The 16,191-nt window shown below is 42.9% G+C and overlaps 1 protein-coding gene across 1 annotated transcript in view; it reads left to right on the top strand.

Annotated features, from left to right (window-relative positions):
• fam222a (family with sequence similarity 222 member A) overlaps nt 1-14,772 on the top strand; it is a 50,176-nt gene extending 35,404 nt beyond the window's left edge. The window contains exon 3 of the mRNA XM_031308844.2: nt 7,792-14,772. Coding sequence (XP_031164704.1) covers nt 7,792-9,266 — 1,475 coding nt within the window. The 3' untranslated portion in view covers nt 9,267-14,772. The remainder of the gene's footprint in view (nt 1-7,791) is intronic.
• Nucleotides 14,773-16,191: the final 1,419 nt, after the last annotated feature.

Below are 16,191 nucleotides of genomic sequence, written 5' to 3'. Positions count from 1 at the left end.
CAGCCAGAGTGCAGACAAATGGAAAGTGACACTTGTGTGTGTAGAATGGTATTTGTGGTGACGCTTTGACTACAGATAATAAAGTGTTCACCCTGAGGTGATTTCGCCCGGCAAGCACCCCAGATGAAACTCACTTACTCAGAGAGGGAGAGTGAAGAGACAGAGAGGGGGATGAAGCAAGAGAAGAGACATACACAATATAGAGAGGGGATAATGAGGATGAAGAAGAGAGAAAGAGACATATATAAAGGGAAATTGAACCTGGTTTTAATTGTGTATCACATTTATTTGCATGCTATTTAGAACTAAAAATAAAGAACATGTATGGAGCTTCTTTAGATTAATGGATTTTGACGATGAATCGTTATCGATGTAGCTATTAAAGAGAAAGGATCAACAGCAGGGTAAATAGTTTGGGTCAGCTGTTGGTAGCAGGATGTGTGTGTGTGTGTGTGTGTGTGTGTGTGTGTGTGTGTGTGTGTGTGTGTGTGTGTGTGTGTGTGTGTGTGTGTGTGTGTGTGTGTGTGTGTGTGTGTGTGTGTGTGTGTCTGCCATGCCATGTGTACAGAAGAGTCCTTCAGGATCAATCAATTCTCAGTAATTTCCCCTACAGCTCATAAAAGCCAGGTCAGTCTGGAAGGAGCATGAGGTTGCCACATCAAACCAGCTAATTAATTTTCATGGCTGATTCAGGAACATCTGGCTTTAGAGATAAATTCTAACGAGAAAATGAAAACACAACAGTGTCCTGGTGGTATAATATTTCACATTTCTTGGGAGGAAACCTTTATAACAGAAACCTAATTAGTTGTTTTGATCGGACACATTGTTCACCATCACGTTATACATATATGTGAAACTGTAAAAGAGCAATTATATTGATAGGCAAACATGTGCAGAAAGGTAAAACGGATCTTGTTTTTCCTCTGCTCCTTCCTAGTGATATCTGTACCTGTGGACCTTATCTCTGTCTCAGTGTACTGTATTAACTGCACACGTGGACTGCCTCACTGCAGGCTAACTAAATGACCTCATGCTGCAGTCTGTGTGAGGAGGAAGCCCAAATTAGGCTCTCAATTTGGTATTTCTTCCATCTGCTTGTGCAGGAAATAGGTTAAACAGATTAAATCTGAGATGAGATTGGTTTTAATGAAATGAAAGATTAGATTTGGGAGTTTTGTCCAAGTTTTTTCTAATCTCTTTTAATGAATAAATCCATTTTTGACATTGTGCCATGTCTGTGTGCCTGGAAGGATCAGTGTGCAGATTGCTTTAACATTCTCATTATCCTCTTTGCTATTCGTGAAACATGTTGGCAGGTTAAAAGCCCAATATGTGATAGCAGCATGGCACTGCTTGTTGAAAAATGTTGTCCAACTACTGATTTTATTTATATAGTGATTTATTCGATTAAATTATTTTCCTGTTATTTAGTGTCTGACATTTGATTTAAACGTAACACTATGTAACTGTAAAATATACGGGTTGTTCACTTCGCAAAATACAGATTTTGGATTTAAGAAGTTACGTTTGAAATTACCATCGATAAGTCCAACCCCCTTAAATATAAATGTGAAGAATTTAGAGGAGACACAGAGGAGTTTGGTGAAGACTGTCTTACAACATGCAGTTGTTTAATGATTATGATGACACAAGCAGCTGTGAATTCAGACAGCTCTATCCCCTGAGAAATCATTGCAGTTTGATTTTTATCTTTGCAATTATAGATAGCAAAGGCCTGACAAATAATTGCCTTAATTTTTTTCTCTCTCTGTGTTGTTGCACAAAAAATCAACCTTGAGATGAACAGAGGGAGATGAGGGTTCCTAAAAATGGCTTTTCTGATATCAAGCAAGCAGCAGGGTTCCCTTTCCCCTCACTTGCACTTGAATTGATTAGTACTCCGGCTGAGGGCATATTCAACATGTCTGCCCCCCTGCAATGCTGCTGTACCCTGTTCATCACTGGCTCATACATGTGCTTCCTCTGCTCCCTCTCTCCCCAGGAAGCTCCTGTGGGGCACTGAGGCTTTGATTGACTGATGGCCGAGTCCACAGGACGCCTCTATTATTATCATCTCTACCTCGGCAGAGGGGTGGGGGGGCTAGGTCCAGGGGGTCTGGCCGACAGCCCCTGCTTTGTGTGCCCGATAGTCAATTAGAGGCAGCGCACTGCCGGAGACGAGTGGGATGCAGGGTTAATTGCAGAGGACCAAACAGCTGGCTCTATCAGGGCCCATTGTGTTTGCAGCAGTTGTCACGGCAATTGAGGCCTGGCTGTAATCGCTGACTAATCAGCCCTGTGCCAGATGACACCTCCATTAGCACAAGGCAGGTATTGTTCAGGACGCGAAGCTGCTTCTGGCTTCCCCCCGTCTGCCCATCCTTTTACAGCAGGCTAACGGTGGTGGGGAGAGGATGTCATAGACCATGATCCTATCTGCTAAGAACTAAACAATAGACTTAGGTCAAGGGTTCCTCCATGGAACAATGCTGTTGAATCTGCCCTTTCTAGGCTGCAACAGACATTTTTCCAAGCTGAGGGGTGAAGACTGTTTTAGCCATGAATTATTATTATATTTGAATAATTTACAATGAGGTTAAGGGAAAAGTGTCCATTAGTGGTGGAATGTGAATAAAAGGGGCAACCTGCTGGCGTAGTGGTCTAAAACGCTTACCACATATTTGAGAAATCCCCAATTTGAATCCTGTGAGGATCATTTGTTGCATGCAATTACCCCCACTGCATGCTGCACGTAGATTGAAGGGACCTATGATGAGTACAGCAGCTAATGACCCCTCTTGGCTCACACACATTAAACTGTCCCTCTCAGGGGGAAATGGCTCCCAGTGAACTTGGTTGATGTTGGACTGAGGCTGACCCCATGTTTTCTTTCATCTCTGCTCCTGTTGTTTGGCCTAACCTCATCACAGACGGCTCTGTTTGTTTAGCCAAAGTTATGTGTACTTTGCACTCGTTCTGTGAAAACTTAATTGCAGTTCAACCAAACGGCTCTCTCCCTTCATTTAAACAAGCATTTTTTTCCCACTGCTCACCAATGTACATGGTCAGAGGGGATCAAAAGATGCGGTAAGTAGGGATGCGGGCATGCAGGAGTGAGTGAGGAAACGGCGAGAGCTTTTTGATGTGTTTAACGTTTTCTCCACTAATAAGAAGAAACTTATCCAACCTGCTCGTAATTTTAGAACACTTGGAACACTAATAAACGGGAGCAAGGGCATTTCAAGCGGTTCTCTCAGACTTTTCCCTCAGCTTATTCATTTAAACCACTAATTAAAATGCAAAGCATTCTCATGGTCCTCTGGATTTGGTGCTGCACTCTCGCACAGCCTCTGACTCCCTATCTCCTCTCCCTTTTTCTCCACTCCCCTGCTAACCCCCCTCCCCTTTCCACCTCACCTAACTCCCTGCTCTCATATTCTCTCTGTCTGCCTTTGCTTCTTGTGATCAACACAATTTGACCTCTCACTTGGAAGAAGTGCACAGAATTTAATGGATTTTTTACAGTCTAATCTAACCAGTTCCCTCTTTATTGCTGTTTTGTACCCAGTGGACCTCATCTTTACCAGCCCTCCCCCCTCACACCAAGAAAATTAGTTCATCAGAATTCAAAATGTACTGCTTGCTAATTAAAGGAGTGTTAATTGAGTGTTCAGAACTGGGTACCCCTTTTACCAAACGCGCACGCGCACACACACACACACACACACACACACACACACACACACACGTGCATACACATAAGCACACATGCAATCACCTTAACAGCAATGGGTACACCAAGGACGTTGCGCATGGGGAGTTTCATGCCAATCAAAAATAGAGAGAAAGGAGAGTGGCCATCCTCCAAGTGAAATGGGATTTCTAGATCATATCATGGCCTACTGCAGCTCAGTCCGGCTCTGGGCTGCCATGTTATCCTATCGCAGCCTTGCTATCACTGTCTGACCGCTGGAGAGTGTAACGCTGCACAGATAGCCTCTCTCACTACGTGCATGGTGCTAATGAGGGGTGGCATTTAGAGATGTGCTGCTCTGACACATGGGCATTGTGTGCCAGGCACTGGGTGATTAAGGACGAAGGTCAGCCCATTAATTGCCTCCCTGCCATCTCTGCTCCCTGGCGCCTGATCTCTCAGAACTAATGCATGTGTTTGCCTGAGCTTTTATCTCATCTGCAATGCAGTTCAATCATATGCTTGGTTTGTTTACATTCCTTTCATGTGAAACTTTTTTTCTTGCTTATTGTTAAAGCAGTGCTAGCCCAGGTTTCCCTGTTCATTTACTATAATGCTGTTTCATGTGCTTGTGAGCGCACATAGCCTCCTGCTCACAGGAAGGGAAAAACCATATTCTTCCATCCCCAGGGAAATAATTAATCCTTACAAGGCTGTCGCATGTCGAAATGAAGCGAGTGTAAGGCATTTAGCCCAGGAGGCATTGCAGGCTGTCGCCCGCACAGGCACCTGTTGTTGTCCCTGCCCTACATTTCATGAGAGAGAGCTGAGCAGAGGATAACAACATGCTCCACTGATGGCAAATGAGACACACAACTGCAGATGCAAGTGTGTGTGTGTGTGTGTGTGTGTGTGTGTGTGTGTGTGTGTGTGTGTGTGTGTGTGTGTGTGTGTGTGTGTGTGTGTGTGTGTGTTTGCCTGTTTTTCTATTTTCATGCATTGTTTTTGCATGCACGGCTACACTGGAGAGTGTGCACAGGTGCAGGAAACCCCCTACCTTATGAGGAGGTGAGGGCTCACACCTCCTCAACGGAGGCAGTGCTGACTGCCTCAGAGGGTGTTTATCAGCCAGCACCATCTGTATGCTGCTGCTCATAGCTATGATCTACTGCAGCCTAAACCAATAAGTCACAGAGTGCCAGCCTAAAAAGAGACTCTCCTTTAACCTCCATGTCCTCACTCACATGTATAGACTTACTGCTCTGGAGGAGAGATATGTGGAGACCCTGCACATCAAAGACACAGAGTGTATAATAGTATATGTATGAGAGTGAAATTACACCCCAGTTTCTGGCCATACTAACTGTAATCAACTTTGCTATAAAATTTATACCATGGAACTTTTTATTGAGGAAGCTGGAATCAGAAGCATCCAGATGCTCATTTGCCTCCTCCTCCTCTTCTTCCTTTATGCCTGTGGGTTCTAATAACCGGAAGCCTTTGTGGAGCTGAGATGGGTTTTGTAGGCCTGAAAGGCCTCTAATCCCTGTGGCCTGTGAAGTGTGAAACCCTTTGATGCCAGGTTGGTGTGCCAAAGGCTCTGCCTATTGACAAACAAGGGCCAAGCTGGGAAAAGACGGAGGGAGAAGGCTTTCTCGTCTCTCTCAGAGAAAATGCAGGCTCAGGCATGGAAAATATGGACTCAGTCAGTGAGAAGGAATAGAATTAGCCACCCTTTAATGAATTTCCTGGCTGATTTTATAGTTTTTTTCCCCTCATGTGGCAGTAATTAGGTGGAATGATGGGCATATTGCAGCTGGGGGCTTGTAGGGACGGCAGGGCACAGGCCCTTGATATGCCTGAAAGATAAGTATTTTTCCTCATTTAGACCATGTGATGATCAAAGATCTTTTTTTGCCCTCATGTAAAGAACATCAGAAAAAATGCTGCCATTCCATTTGCATGTGGACCAGCAATGTGCTTTGAAATGAGCATGTTTTTTTATCTTCTGAGCAAATGAAACAAGTCTTCTGTCAGTTTTCCACTGCAAGTCAGAACATCAAAGCAAATGGCACTGCCGTCACCAGGGAAGCAGAGCTTTGCCTCAGTAAGGATGGTAAGATCTTAGATAGGCTGGACTGGCAGACTCAGCCTTGCCCATTAGGATGGCACCAGGTTCCCTCACTCTGATTAAAACTAAGTCATTAAATCCAGGTCATTTTTACAAATCTAAATTCTAATTTGAAGTTGAGTGTTTCTGATTTAGAAAGCATGCTGTCTGCAGGATGAACCAAACTGACTGGAATAGGCACTTAATTTGGCTTGGGATATTCACAGTATCTCCACTCTGCTGTTAAATTCCCAATTTATTTCTTTTATGATATGGATCTTGTAGATTTAATCATGTTCACAGTTGGAGACCCATAGGGTTGTTGAAATGAACTCCCCATGCTATCTGTAATGGGAGTAAAGAAATGAGAATTGTGACTACTTGGCTGTGGAGTCTCTTTAAAATGATTTTGCAATTGGAGAGGAAATGGAGTGAGTCCTAGTCACAGCCTCCACCCTGCAGACTCCTTAGGTCGCCAGGACATTTGCTGACGGCACAGTTATGGCAGTTAATTTTTGTGCGTTTTGTTAACTTTTGCATAAAAATGTCATTTTTGAAGGGGTTGCAAGTCATTTGTGGCAGCTGATATATTGCTTGTAAATTGAGTTCTTTTTCCACCCCCCCACCCTTTTTGTTACACTGAGCTAAGTAGCCATGAAATTGCCTGAATAATGTCGTTTAAATCCAATCTCACTTCGGCCTCTCACCTCCATGCCCAGCCCCCAAACAATGACACATGGTGGGGTTTTTAGAAATTGCCATTTTCCTGTTTGCCACCTCAATTCACAATGGCCAAGTCTTGGCTCATTGAGCGAGGGCCATTGCTAGTCTTACTCGCTGCGTTTACTGCAGAATTGAATTTTGAGTTTGGATTGGTTTCATATGGCAAAATAAACAGCATTTACATGTCCATCTATAGCAACATATTTTGACCTGTATTTTGTCTGTTCTGTCATGTATTATTCTGTAAATGTAAAATAAATACATGCAATAACATACATCTATATTACATGAACACAAAAGCAAACCTTTTGCTACTCTGTGTTCATCATTGAAATATTTCACAGTCACACAAGTGCAAACCATTGGCATGTCTTATGTTTGATTTATTTAATCTCAACAATGATGTGTTTCCATCTTTTTAAATGCTTTTCATTATGCTCATCTTCAAACCAATTTCCAGTTTTATCCTTGACCAAGTTTGCAGATAGCAACATTGTAGCAATCTTGACTTGGCTCCGGTCTGATGAAGTTCACCTTAACCAGGCTTGTAATTCCCCGTAGATGTTTTTTTGTGAGGGCCTCTCCACATACTCCTGTAATAAAAAATGTTGAAATTCTGTGGCCAAGGGTAAGACCCAGTAAGTGATACCTCTTTTAAATCTCAAATGTGCCACTGCAATTAAACAAGCTTTTATCCCCTCCCCTTTGTCCGTGCTTGACTGGTATCCACGGCTAACCCAATTCAATGATAAAGAGGGTCCAAATTAATTTCACAATGCACTGATTTAACAGCGCCTAAGGTACTAGGCTTTGACAGAATGAGTTTTTTTAAAAGATCCATTTGCCTAGGGATGAACCTCCACAGGAGGGTGTGAAAATGAGATGGAAAGAAAGCTCAAATGAAGGAGGGGAGTGATGGAACATAAATGAATGTCAGTCCTGATTTACTATTTGCAAACTCTGTTTGGGTTGTTCTACAGTGTGTCCGCTCTTTGCATCTGGTTTCATTCACCTGCTCTTGTCGAACACTCTGCTAGTCAGTAGTCACTGTAATGCTCCCAGCTTTTACTGTTGCAGCAGAATAGTGGTTGTTGCAGTTGATTGATTGATCTGACTTTGTGGATGCCATTGCTGTTGGCTCCTTCGATATTTCTGGTAATTAAACTCCTGGTCTGCAACACATTACAACTAGTTTTTTTTTTTTTTTTTTTTATCTCAATCTTTCATTTCACTCATACTTTTCTCTCTGTTTGATTTGCAGGTGAGCTGGTGGTGCCCACACATTCCCCACGCTACCCCACTGCGGCAGAACTTAATGCTTTCGCTCAGAAAACGGCCAACAGCCCTCTGTCCATCAAGATCTTCCCCACCAACATCAGGGTTCCCCAGCACAAGCACCTTAATCGAACTGTAAATGGATTTGACACCACAGGGCAACGCTACAGTCCCTATACCCACACAGGGGGCAACCAGGGCCTGCTCGCCATCGTCAAGACCTCCTCATCGTCATCATTATCAACAGCCACCTTTGGCCCTTCAAAAGGTGTTCTCAAGAACTCTGAAGGCAGACGGACTAAGCTCTCTCCAGCCCACATAGCTGTCGCCCCATACCCTCCACCTAGTAGTAGCACTTTAGCCAGTGGCCGCGGCCAAATGGTATACCACACTGGGCCATCAAAGCCTCCAGAAGGCCCCGTACTGTCGGTTCCCCCAAATGTCACTGTAGCTGGTTCAGTGATTCCTGTAACAGGGGGCCGAGGCTTGGCCCTGCCCGCACAGTCCAACCTCCCCTCCATCCAGAGCATCATCTACCAGATCAACCAGCATTGCCAGGCCCAAGCTCTGCAGCAGGTGTGCCAGGGGGCTGCCACTGCACCGTCAAATTCCAGCCCCTCCAAGCAGGGCACAACTGTCATGGGGGTCTCATCTAGCTCCTCAGGAGGAGGCTACGTAGTAGGAATGGGTTCCCAGGCTAATATGGTATACACAGGGCCCGGGCTGCCGACTCAAAATGCAGAGGCAATGAAGTCTGGTGTGTACGCAGATAGTATGGACTACATTCTTTGGCAGAAGCAGCAGCAGCAACAACAGCAGCAGCAGCAGCAGCAGCAGCAGCAGCATCATCAACAGGCTGTGCTCCGCATGTACAGCGGAGGTAGCGGAGGAGGGGGCGCTATCAGCAAGTCCCCCGAAACTTGTGTTCCAGGGGGAGGGATTATGGCGGCACAAATGTCCTCCTCTTCCTCCAGACCTTACCACCTGACAGCGAGTGCCAGCGGAGGAGGCGGGATGGACAAAGTCAGCTCATCCCCTTTGAACTGTGTGGGTATGCATGGAAATTTCTCAGTGGGTCAATACTTTGCCCCTCCGTGGAACAGTGTGTTGGTGACACCTGACAGTGACTGCTACAATCCCCAGGAGCTTTTGGCCACCTCCACAGGAGGGCCGGTCACGGGGCACAGAGAGATGGGCTACCCCCACCACCATCACCACTACCACCATCATCATCACCCTGCTATAGACAGCGGGGGAGGTTTATGCTGCAGCCTGCCCAGCAAGAGCTTGTGCAACACATCAGTGCTGAGCAGCAGCTTGCAGTCTCTGGAGTACCTGATCAACGAAATCCACCCACCCTGCATCAAGGAGCAGATGCTTGGCAAAGGCTACGAGACTGTGTCTGTACCACGTCTGTTAGACCACCAGCATGCACACATCCGCCTCCCTGTTTACAGATAGAGGGGGAAGTAGAGGAGGAAGAGAATCAAGAGTTTTGAATTTGTGAAGAAAATCAAAGTTAAAGAACAGAGATGTTTTTTTATGGGAACAGATTGTTGTGAGTGGCACTGCTTTAACTAGTGTGGGAGCTTATAGAAGAGTGGTTGTTGTGCTATGTGACCTTAGGTTTGGTGGTTTCAAGGCACGCTGTGGCAATCCCCATATGAAAGGTGGTAGTGATTGCCAGTGGGAGAGAAAAAGGGATTTCAAGATTCTCCAGATGTTCCATTGTGTGGTTTGCCAATAGGAATTTTGGATTGATTTATTTTTTCTTCGTTTTTTTTGCTGTTGTTTTACTTGCCTGAACTTTTTGAGGAGAATCATAGCTTGACATGAAGTGCATATGGCACTTGTATCCCCCTTCCAAATACTAAGGATAAAGCTACTGTGTAGGTTGTCACTGAAAGGGTCTTAAAAGGGCCGACGTTTAGGGCTGCTTTCAAAATCCAAAACTCTGTAACAATACACAAATAAACACACATATAGACAGATACACAATGTATACACAATAATACTCGGGTGTGTATGTACAAGGATCATAAGGTTGAATTAAAAGGATAGTACAATATTAGTTATGATTGCTGTTATAATTGATACATAAATTGCACTGCTTGAATCTTGTTAACTTTGAAGTTTGGAATTGGGTAGATTGGATATGATATATTTAAGAAACTTGAAAAACTTGAACCTATTTTTTGTTGTTTTATATATTTGTAGGTATATTATATGCATTGGCTGCTATGGGGAAAAGTGTCTCAAATGCTTTTTTCATTTTCTTTTTTTTTTTTCCACTTTTGTTTTTATGATTTAATAATTCCTCCTCAAGCTGATGTGCAGTTTCTTATGTCCTGGTGTGAGGCATAGTCGCTGCTTTGGTTCTGTAAGAACCTGGTCGGAGAGCTCTTTTTCTTAACCAACACTGGAATCTACCATAAATCTTGAAATACTTATTTAAAAAAGAAAATGTCGCAAAAAAAACAACCATAAAAAAGAAATGTTACAATGAAGAATGTGATTGGGAGGTTATTTATATAACCTTACATGTATGTTTATGCGTGTATGTGGCTGAGTGCATGCGCGTGTGTGCATTTTAGTTTGTGTTTATCAAAATCCTCAGACTTTTTTTTTTTGTAATTGTGTCATTATAAGAATACTACCATCAAGACTGAAAAACTGATTAACCAGTCCCATCAACATCATATCTGAGTAATGTACAGGAGATATTTTGCAAATCTCGCTCCCTTTTCTCAGAGGCTTTAGATATTCTCTGGAGCTATAGTAGAGATCAAGTTCTCACATGACTCCTTTCTACCTGTAGTTACAGTGCTACATCCCTTCTGTCAAATGTTATCGGGGACAAACAGAAGTTTGGGAGCACTATTCACCCCTGATCCTTTAAACATACAAAATGGAAACAATCATGCCCTGTCCTCTGGTATCAGATGAAATGAGACGAGGCTCACTGCTTTGCCTTGTCCTTTTCAGCCCCTGGTTGGGATACATTTAGCCAGGGCCAGTCTTAACTTGATGATTCAGAGCAGTGAAATATTTATTATGACTGTGAGATTCTCTTGAATGTACTGCACTTAAATTACTGCGATGTTTCATTGCCTTGTGGGACCCAAGTGAAAGAGAAAAATTGGATCAGTGCAGCAGTCCTCTGGTCTTAAATTAGCATTTCTTTTGTCCGTCAAATTTCAATGGTAAATTGAATTTAGTAACTGGAGAGAAGGAGCTGGAGCTTTGTTGTGGGGAAATACTGGCATCAGTCTAGATTTATGAAGTGCAATTATTATGACTGTATTAACATTTTTCTCTGAGCTTACACCAAAAAAATGTAAACTACAGTTGTCAATACATTCCCAATGTACCACATCCCTAATCCCTATCCTTTTTTGTTTTGAGGTGTAAAATAAATTTCTTTAAGAATATATTCAGAAGCCACATCTCGTCATTATTTTTTAACGCATGTCCTCTAGAATTCAATGGGAGATCGGGCCCTCGTTTCAGCAGCAGCATCTCTGTGAGATCCAGAGTGGAGCGTGATGTGTGTCGTAGACCCTTTACTGTACTGTACCTCTGCCATTGAGAAAACCCACAATATTTAATTGAGACTTTGGCCATCTAAAGATAAGGGAAAGGAATTCAGCATTGTTGAAAAAAGAAAGGATTTACACACAGACATTAAAGATGAAGCAGGAAATAATGTTTCCGTGATCATTTGCACTCCATAAATAGACCCATTTTCCCCTTAAGATAACCCCTGCTTAATCTTTACTATGCGCCTTTAATTTTGAGCTAATGGTGTTTCTAGACCCGCTACTGTCTTTGAAGGCTGACAAAGATTTCAGTGGAAAGAATATGAAGCCCCCTTGGCTTAAATTTGCACAGTAAGCCTCCTTTACATTCCAGTGAAAAATGTTCATGTTGTTTCAACAGCTTAATACCCCAGCCACACTGTGATTCCAGCATATTTTCTGTCTTGTAGAAATATTTTGACAGATTTACAGATACATCCCGTCCCTAAATCCCCTCCGTTTGGCTTCTGCATCCAAGCATTAAACCCTGTCACATGATGTTGAAGTGAAGAGGAGACACTTGAGGCAGTGGAGTTTCTGGTGTCTGGCCTTTCCCACCAGTGGAGGTCTGAGGCACCAGGCCTCTCTGCTAATGGGAATATTGGGTGACGCCTGGCTGCTGGACACTGCCAGTGGAGAGTATTCATTCACTCAAAGGGTTGAAATCAAACCCTTTTCAAATAGCAAGGGATTTCCTATTAGACACTGCAAGGAATCTGGCCACTTTGAGCTAAGTTCAACTGAGTGAAACAGAGAGAAGACAACACAAAATGAAGCATTTTTCTTTCCTTTTTAGCAGAAATATAAAAGAATATAAAGTTAATTCACATGTTGCATTAAATATAAGGTGGTATTAAGATAATTATACCTGTTATCTACTGTACAGGCTCCAAACTGTCTGTCCCCCTGGCCCTTTACACACATGAATTAGCTCCTATTGATGGGATGCATCTTAGCCCTGCAACTCTGGTCCATTCCACAATTCCCGATTTGGACAATGGACGCTTAGCCCATATTAGGATAATAGAATTAAATTTCAAATAGATTTGTGCCTGAGCTGATCCATGCGTGGCTCACTCAGCTGCAGAGGCAGAGTGGCATATGGCATGTCATTATCTAAGCCCACCCTCCCCCTGTCCAGGGCCAATAGGGTTCAGCAGTGCTTAAACAAACTGAAGGTTAGGACTGGCTGGCTGGCATTGAAGGGGAGGACAGCAGGGTTTTAAGGGGGGGGGGGTTGCTAAATCACAGCCTCCACAGCGTCTCAGAGGGCCTCAGCACCGCACCATGGCGCCTGGGCTCAGAGGCCTGCTTTAAAAAGCTGGGCTGTGTTTGATCGAGGGGATTTGTTTTCTGTTGGATTATACATGGTTGCTCCCTGCCTGGCTGAGGGGCCCTGTGCAATATGACAGATCTCAGCAAAAGAAAGAAAGAGGGAGAGAGATACAGGGAGGGATTTTGGGGTCAGAGGAGCCTCGAAGCATCAGTAATCAGGATAATTGCCATGTTCCTGGTGCTAGTTTCTGCGTCCCCTCTTTGGCTCTGCGGCCTCATTCAGATTCAAGCTCTGAGGAAATCACATTCCTCCCTGAAAGACTTATTGTGCCTCAATTTACTAAATTCTAGTAAGTGAAATTTTCATTTGTAATTAACTTTTTAATGCTTGAAAAAATATTTCAAGTTAAGCTGCCCAGGAAATTATACATTACATCGATCACACACCGTCTGAATGAAGGAAGACATTTCAATCTATAACTTATCTCTGTAGATACAGACTATCGACTGTTAACACTTTTTCAAGGGCAATGAGACGCTCACAAGGATGGCCTGAGAGCAAAGTGGAGGGGAATTGACGTATGCTGGTTGTAAAAATCCCTTAGTAAATCCCAGTAAGTCCATGAAGACCCTTGCCCAGTGGAAAGGTCAAGTCACACATTATGCACCTTAAAAACTGCTGAGAAAGAAGGAGAGCGGACAGACCAGCTCATTCACTCTCAAAACAGAGGGGACGGGAGGGTAGGGAGGGATAGAGAAAATAAAGGCAGCTGCTCACTCTGTCGAGTCTTGGCGCTGCTTCTCTAACCTACAGATGACAAAGGGGGGTGAGTAGGGGGGTGACGTCCCCTCCACACCGCTTTGGTCAACCGCAGTCACGTCCCTTGGCTGCCCTTGGGCCCCTGGTGCTCTCATCTCAGAGTCCTTCCCAGCATCCCTCATCACCGTCTGCAGAAGATAAAGTCATGAGGCCAGTCCTCTCCGACCTAGCAAGAAAATACTCTAATCAATAATACAGTTGGTCCTGAGGAGGCTTGTATAGTTAACCCACCAGCCTTATAGCTTTATTGCACAATATCACTAAAAGATTTGTTGTGTTTTGCTATAGAGTTACAGCACATTGCCATCTCTATAGTGCTACTGAATAAAACTGGATGGGTCGCGTATGAGCACCATACAATTTAAATGTTGTTTTAAGCATTTATAAAATACAACACAAGGTAAAAATCAGCACAGATCACAAAATAAATCAGGATCTTTTCCAAAGGCACAGCCCCAGAGCCCTTTTTTTTTTCTAAAAGGCAATGCAGCGGGTCGTAAATCCAGGAGCTTACAGCTTTTATTTCTTCAGCGTCACAACTATGTATGTTCAGCTGAAAAAGCTTATGGCCTCCAAATATTCATCTAGTTTATGTGGTGGGTATATTGCTGTATCCAATCTAAACACAAAAGTCTGGGGATTTTGCTTTCTTTCTTCCTGTTTCCTTTTACTGTTTGTGCTCTCCGAATGTTCCTGTGAACAAACAGGGCTGTTTTTCCCAAATGATCTCAAATGCACCAACCCTGCCAAAGTCTGAGGGTGCCGCAACCTTGAGAAAATAATATATATGGAAATGGGAAATCTATTAAGCATCTCTCTTATTGTTCTCCCTGCAGTGTTGTATTTATGTTTAAAAAATGATTTTGTCTCCTCAGGATAAAAAAATGTAAAGAATACCTTGCTTTTTTTGAAAATGATATATATATATATGAGTCTTAGATTTCGAAATAAGAAGTCGGAATATAAAGAGAGCTGTAAAATCCTTTAGTCGTGGGGTTTTCAACTTTTGAATGTGCCTACAGCCAAGCATCCCAGTGATTGCTTACCTTCTACCCCCTCTCCAGTTCTGTAATCTGCCCCTAATCCCCCCACAACCATCATCTTCAATTTGCTGAAACTGCCACTGTTCCCCCTCCATCCCAACGACCACAATAGATATTTTGTCTGTTCCCTGCTTTTTGTCAATCTCAGGACTAAAATGTCTTTATTTTAATGTAGATGGTTGGTTTTCATTTGACCTCTCCTCTCTTATGTATCATTGTTTGACAAAAGTAAATAAAGCAGATGACTTCTATGCCTCTCTTGTTGCTTTACTCTGCTGTGGTCTTTCTTCTTCTCTGTCCCTTGCTGTAAACATCGTCTTAAACATTTTTTAAGACTCTGGACAAGACCTTACTGTAATGAAGGTAAGCATATTAGTCTTAGGATTCACTTCGCACATCACTGCCATATGCCGGCCTCTACAATCCTGTTGGTCACTTGACCTTTTTCACCTTTGCAGCAGTATATTGCGGCATCAGTATGGCCTCAAAGTATCATTGGAAAACAACCCACAGTATCCTTTTTTAAAGAAACTGCTTTGTGGCAAAGACTGGATGTTCTCCTCTGAATCTTGGACATTTAAGTCATACAATAAGGGAATCAGCTGTTTAAAAAAACATTTATTTTAATGTAATTTGTTACAAAGCACAGTCAATGGTCTCGTACAGCAGCTCACACTCCTTTGCTCCATACGCCTCATCCAAAAATACACCAAAATGACTAACAAACTACATTAGTGCTTTAGTTTTGCATTACATTTTAATTTTAGCATTAATAGTCTATATCAAGAGTCTTCAACGTTTTTTAAGCTAAGTACCCCTAACTAAAATAGAGACAGAGCAGGGACCCTCTACTACATACGTATATTGTATAAATTGAAGTTGCATAATAAACTGGGCCTACAATAACGTGTAGGGGGACCTAAAGCCTTTATACATACCGTTTTTGTATAGAACATTAAGCTACTAATAATTGTATGCATGATTTTATAAATCATGTTTTAATGTTAAACATACATGTGGCACAGTGAATCCTTAGGATTAACTGTAGCTGTGGATGGCCTTAGTGACTACCTTACCTATAGGCCAGTAAGCAGTGGGTTATATTTGCTAATAATATGTTGGATTCATGGTAAGACTTTGGAAAAAACTTTCAAAAATTAACAATAATTTGGAGGCTCCCCCTGCATTGACTGTTGAAGATCCCTGTTCTATATTCTAACGTGAAGCCATCAAAAATATGTTGTCTTTTTTGTTAAAAAATGATTTTTCTTAGTACGATTTTGCCAGTACAACATGGTCTCACTATACAAGAAGATAAGGAACACAACATGAACCCAATCTAAATGTTTAACAACACAAGTACCTTCAGGAACTCAGTTTTTATCCTCCTTTTCTCTCCTCACTCCCAACCTTTTCCACCCACCTAAAACATCAGATAAGCTGTAGACTGATGAGCTAGCTGCCTCCACCAGAGCATGTGGTACTGGGAGACTGCACACTGATTTCATACACGCTCGCTCATACAGAAAAAGAGCTCTGTGGAGCAGAAATGCTTCTCTTATTAGCAAAACTCATTCACCTGCACGCCACATTGAGTCCCTGGCAATTTCACAATAAATCACGAGAGATGCCTATAGAGGCCAGGCAGCCGGATGACGCTCTGCTATGGC

Source organism: Sander lucioperca, chromosome 2 (genome assembly GCF_008315115.2).
Source record: "Sander lucioperca isolate FBNREF2018 chromosome 2, SLUC_FBN_1.2, whole genome shotgun sequence".
NCBI lineage: Eukaryota > Metazoa > Chordata > Actinopteri > Perciformes > Percidae > Sander > Sander lucioperca.
Note: the sequence above shows the minus strand (reverse complement) of the source record. Positions and strands in the feature narration are given on the sequence as shown.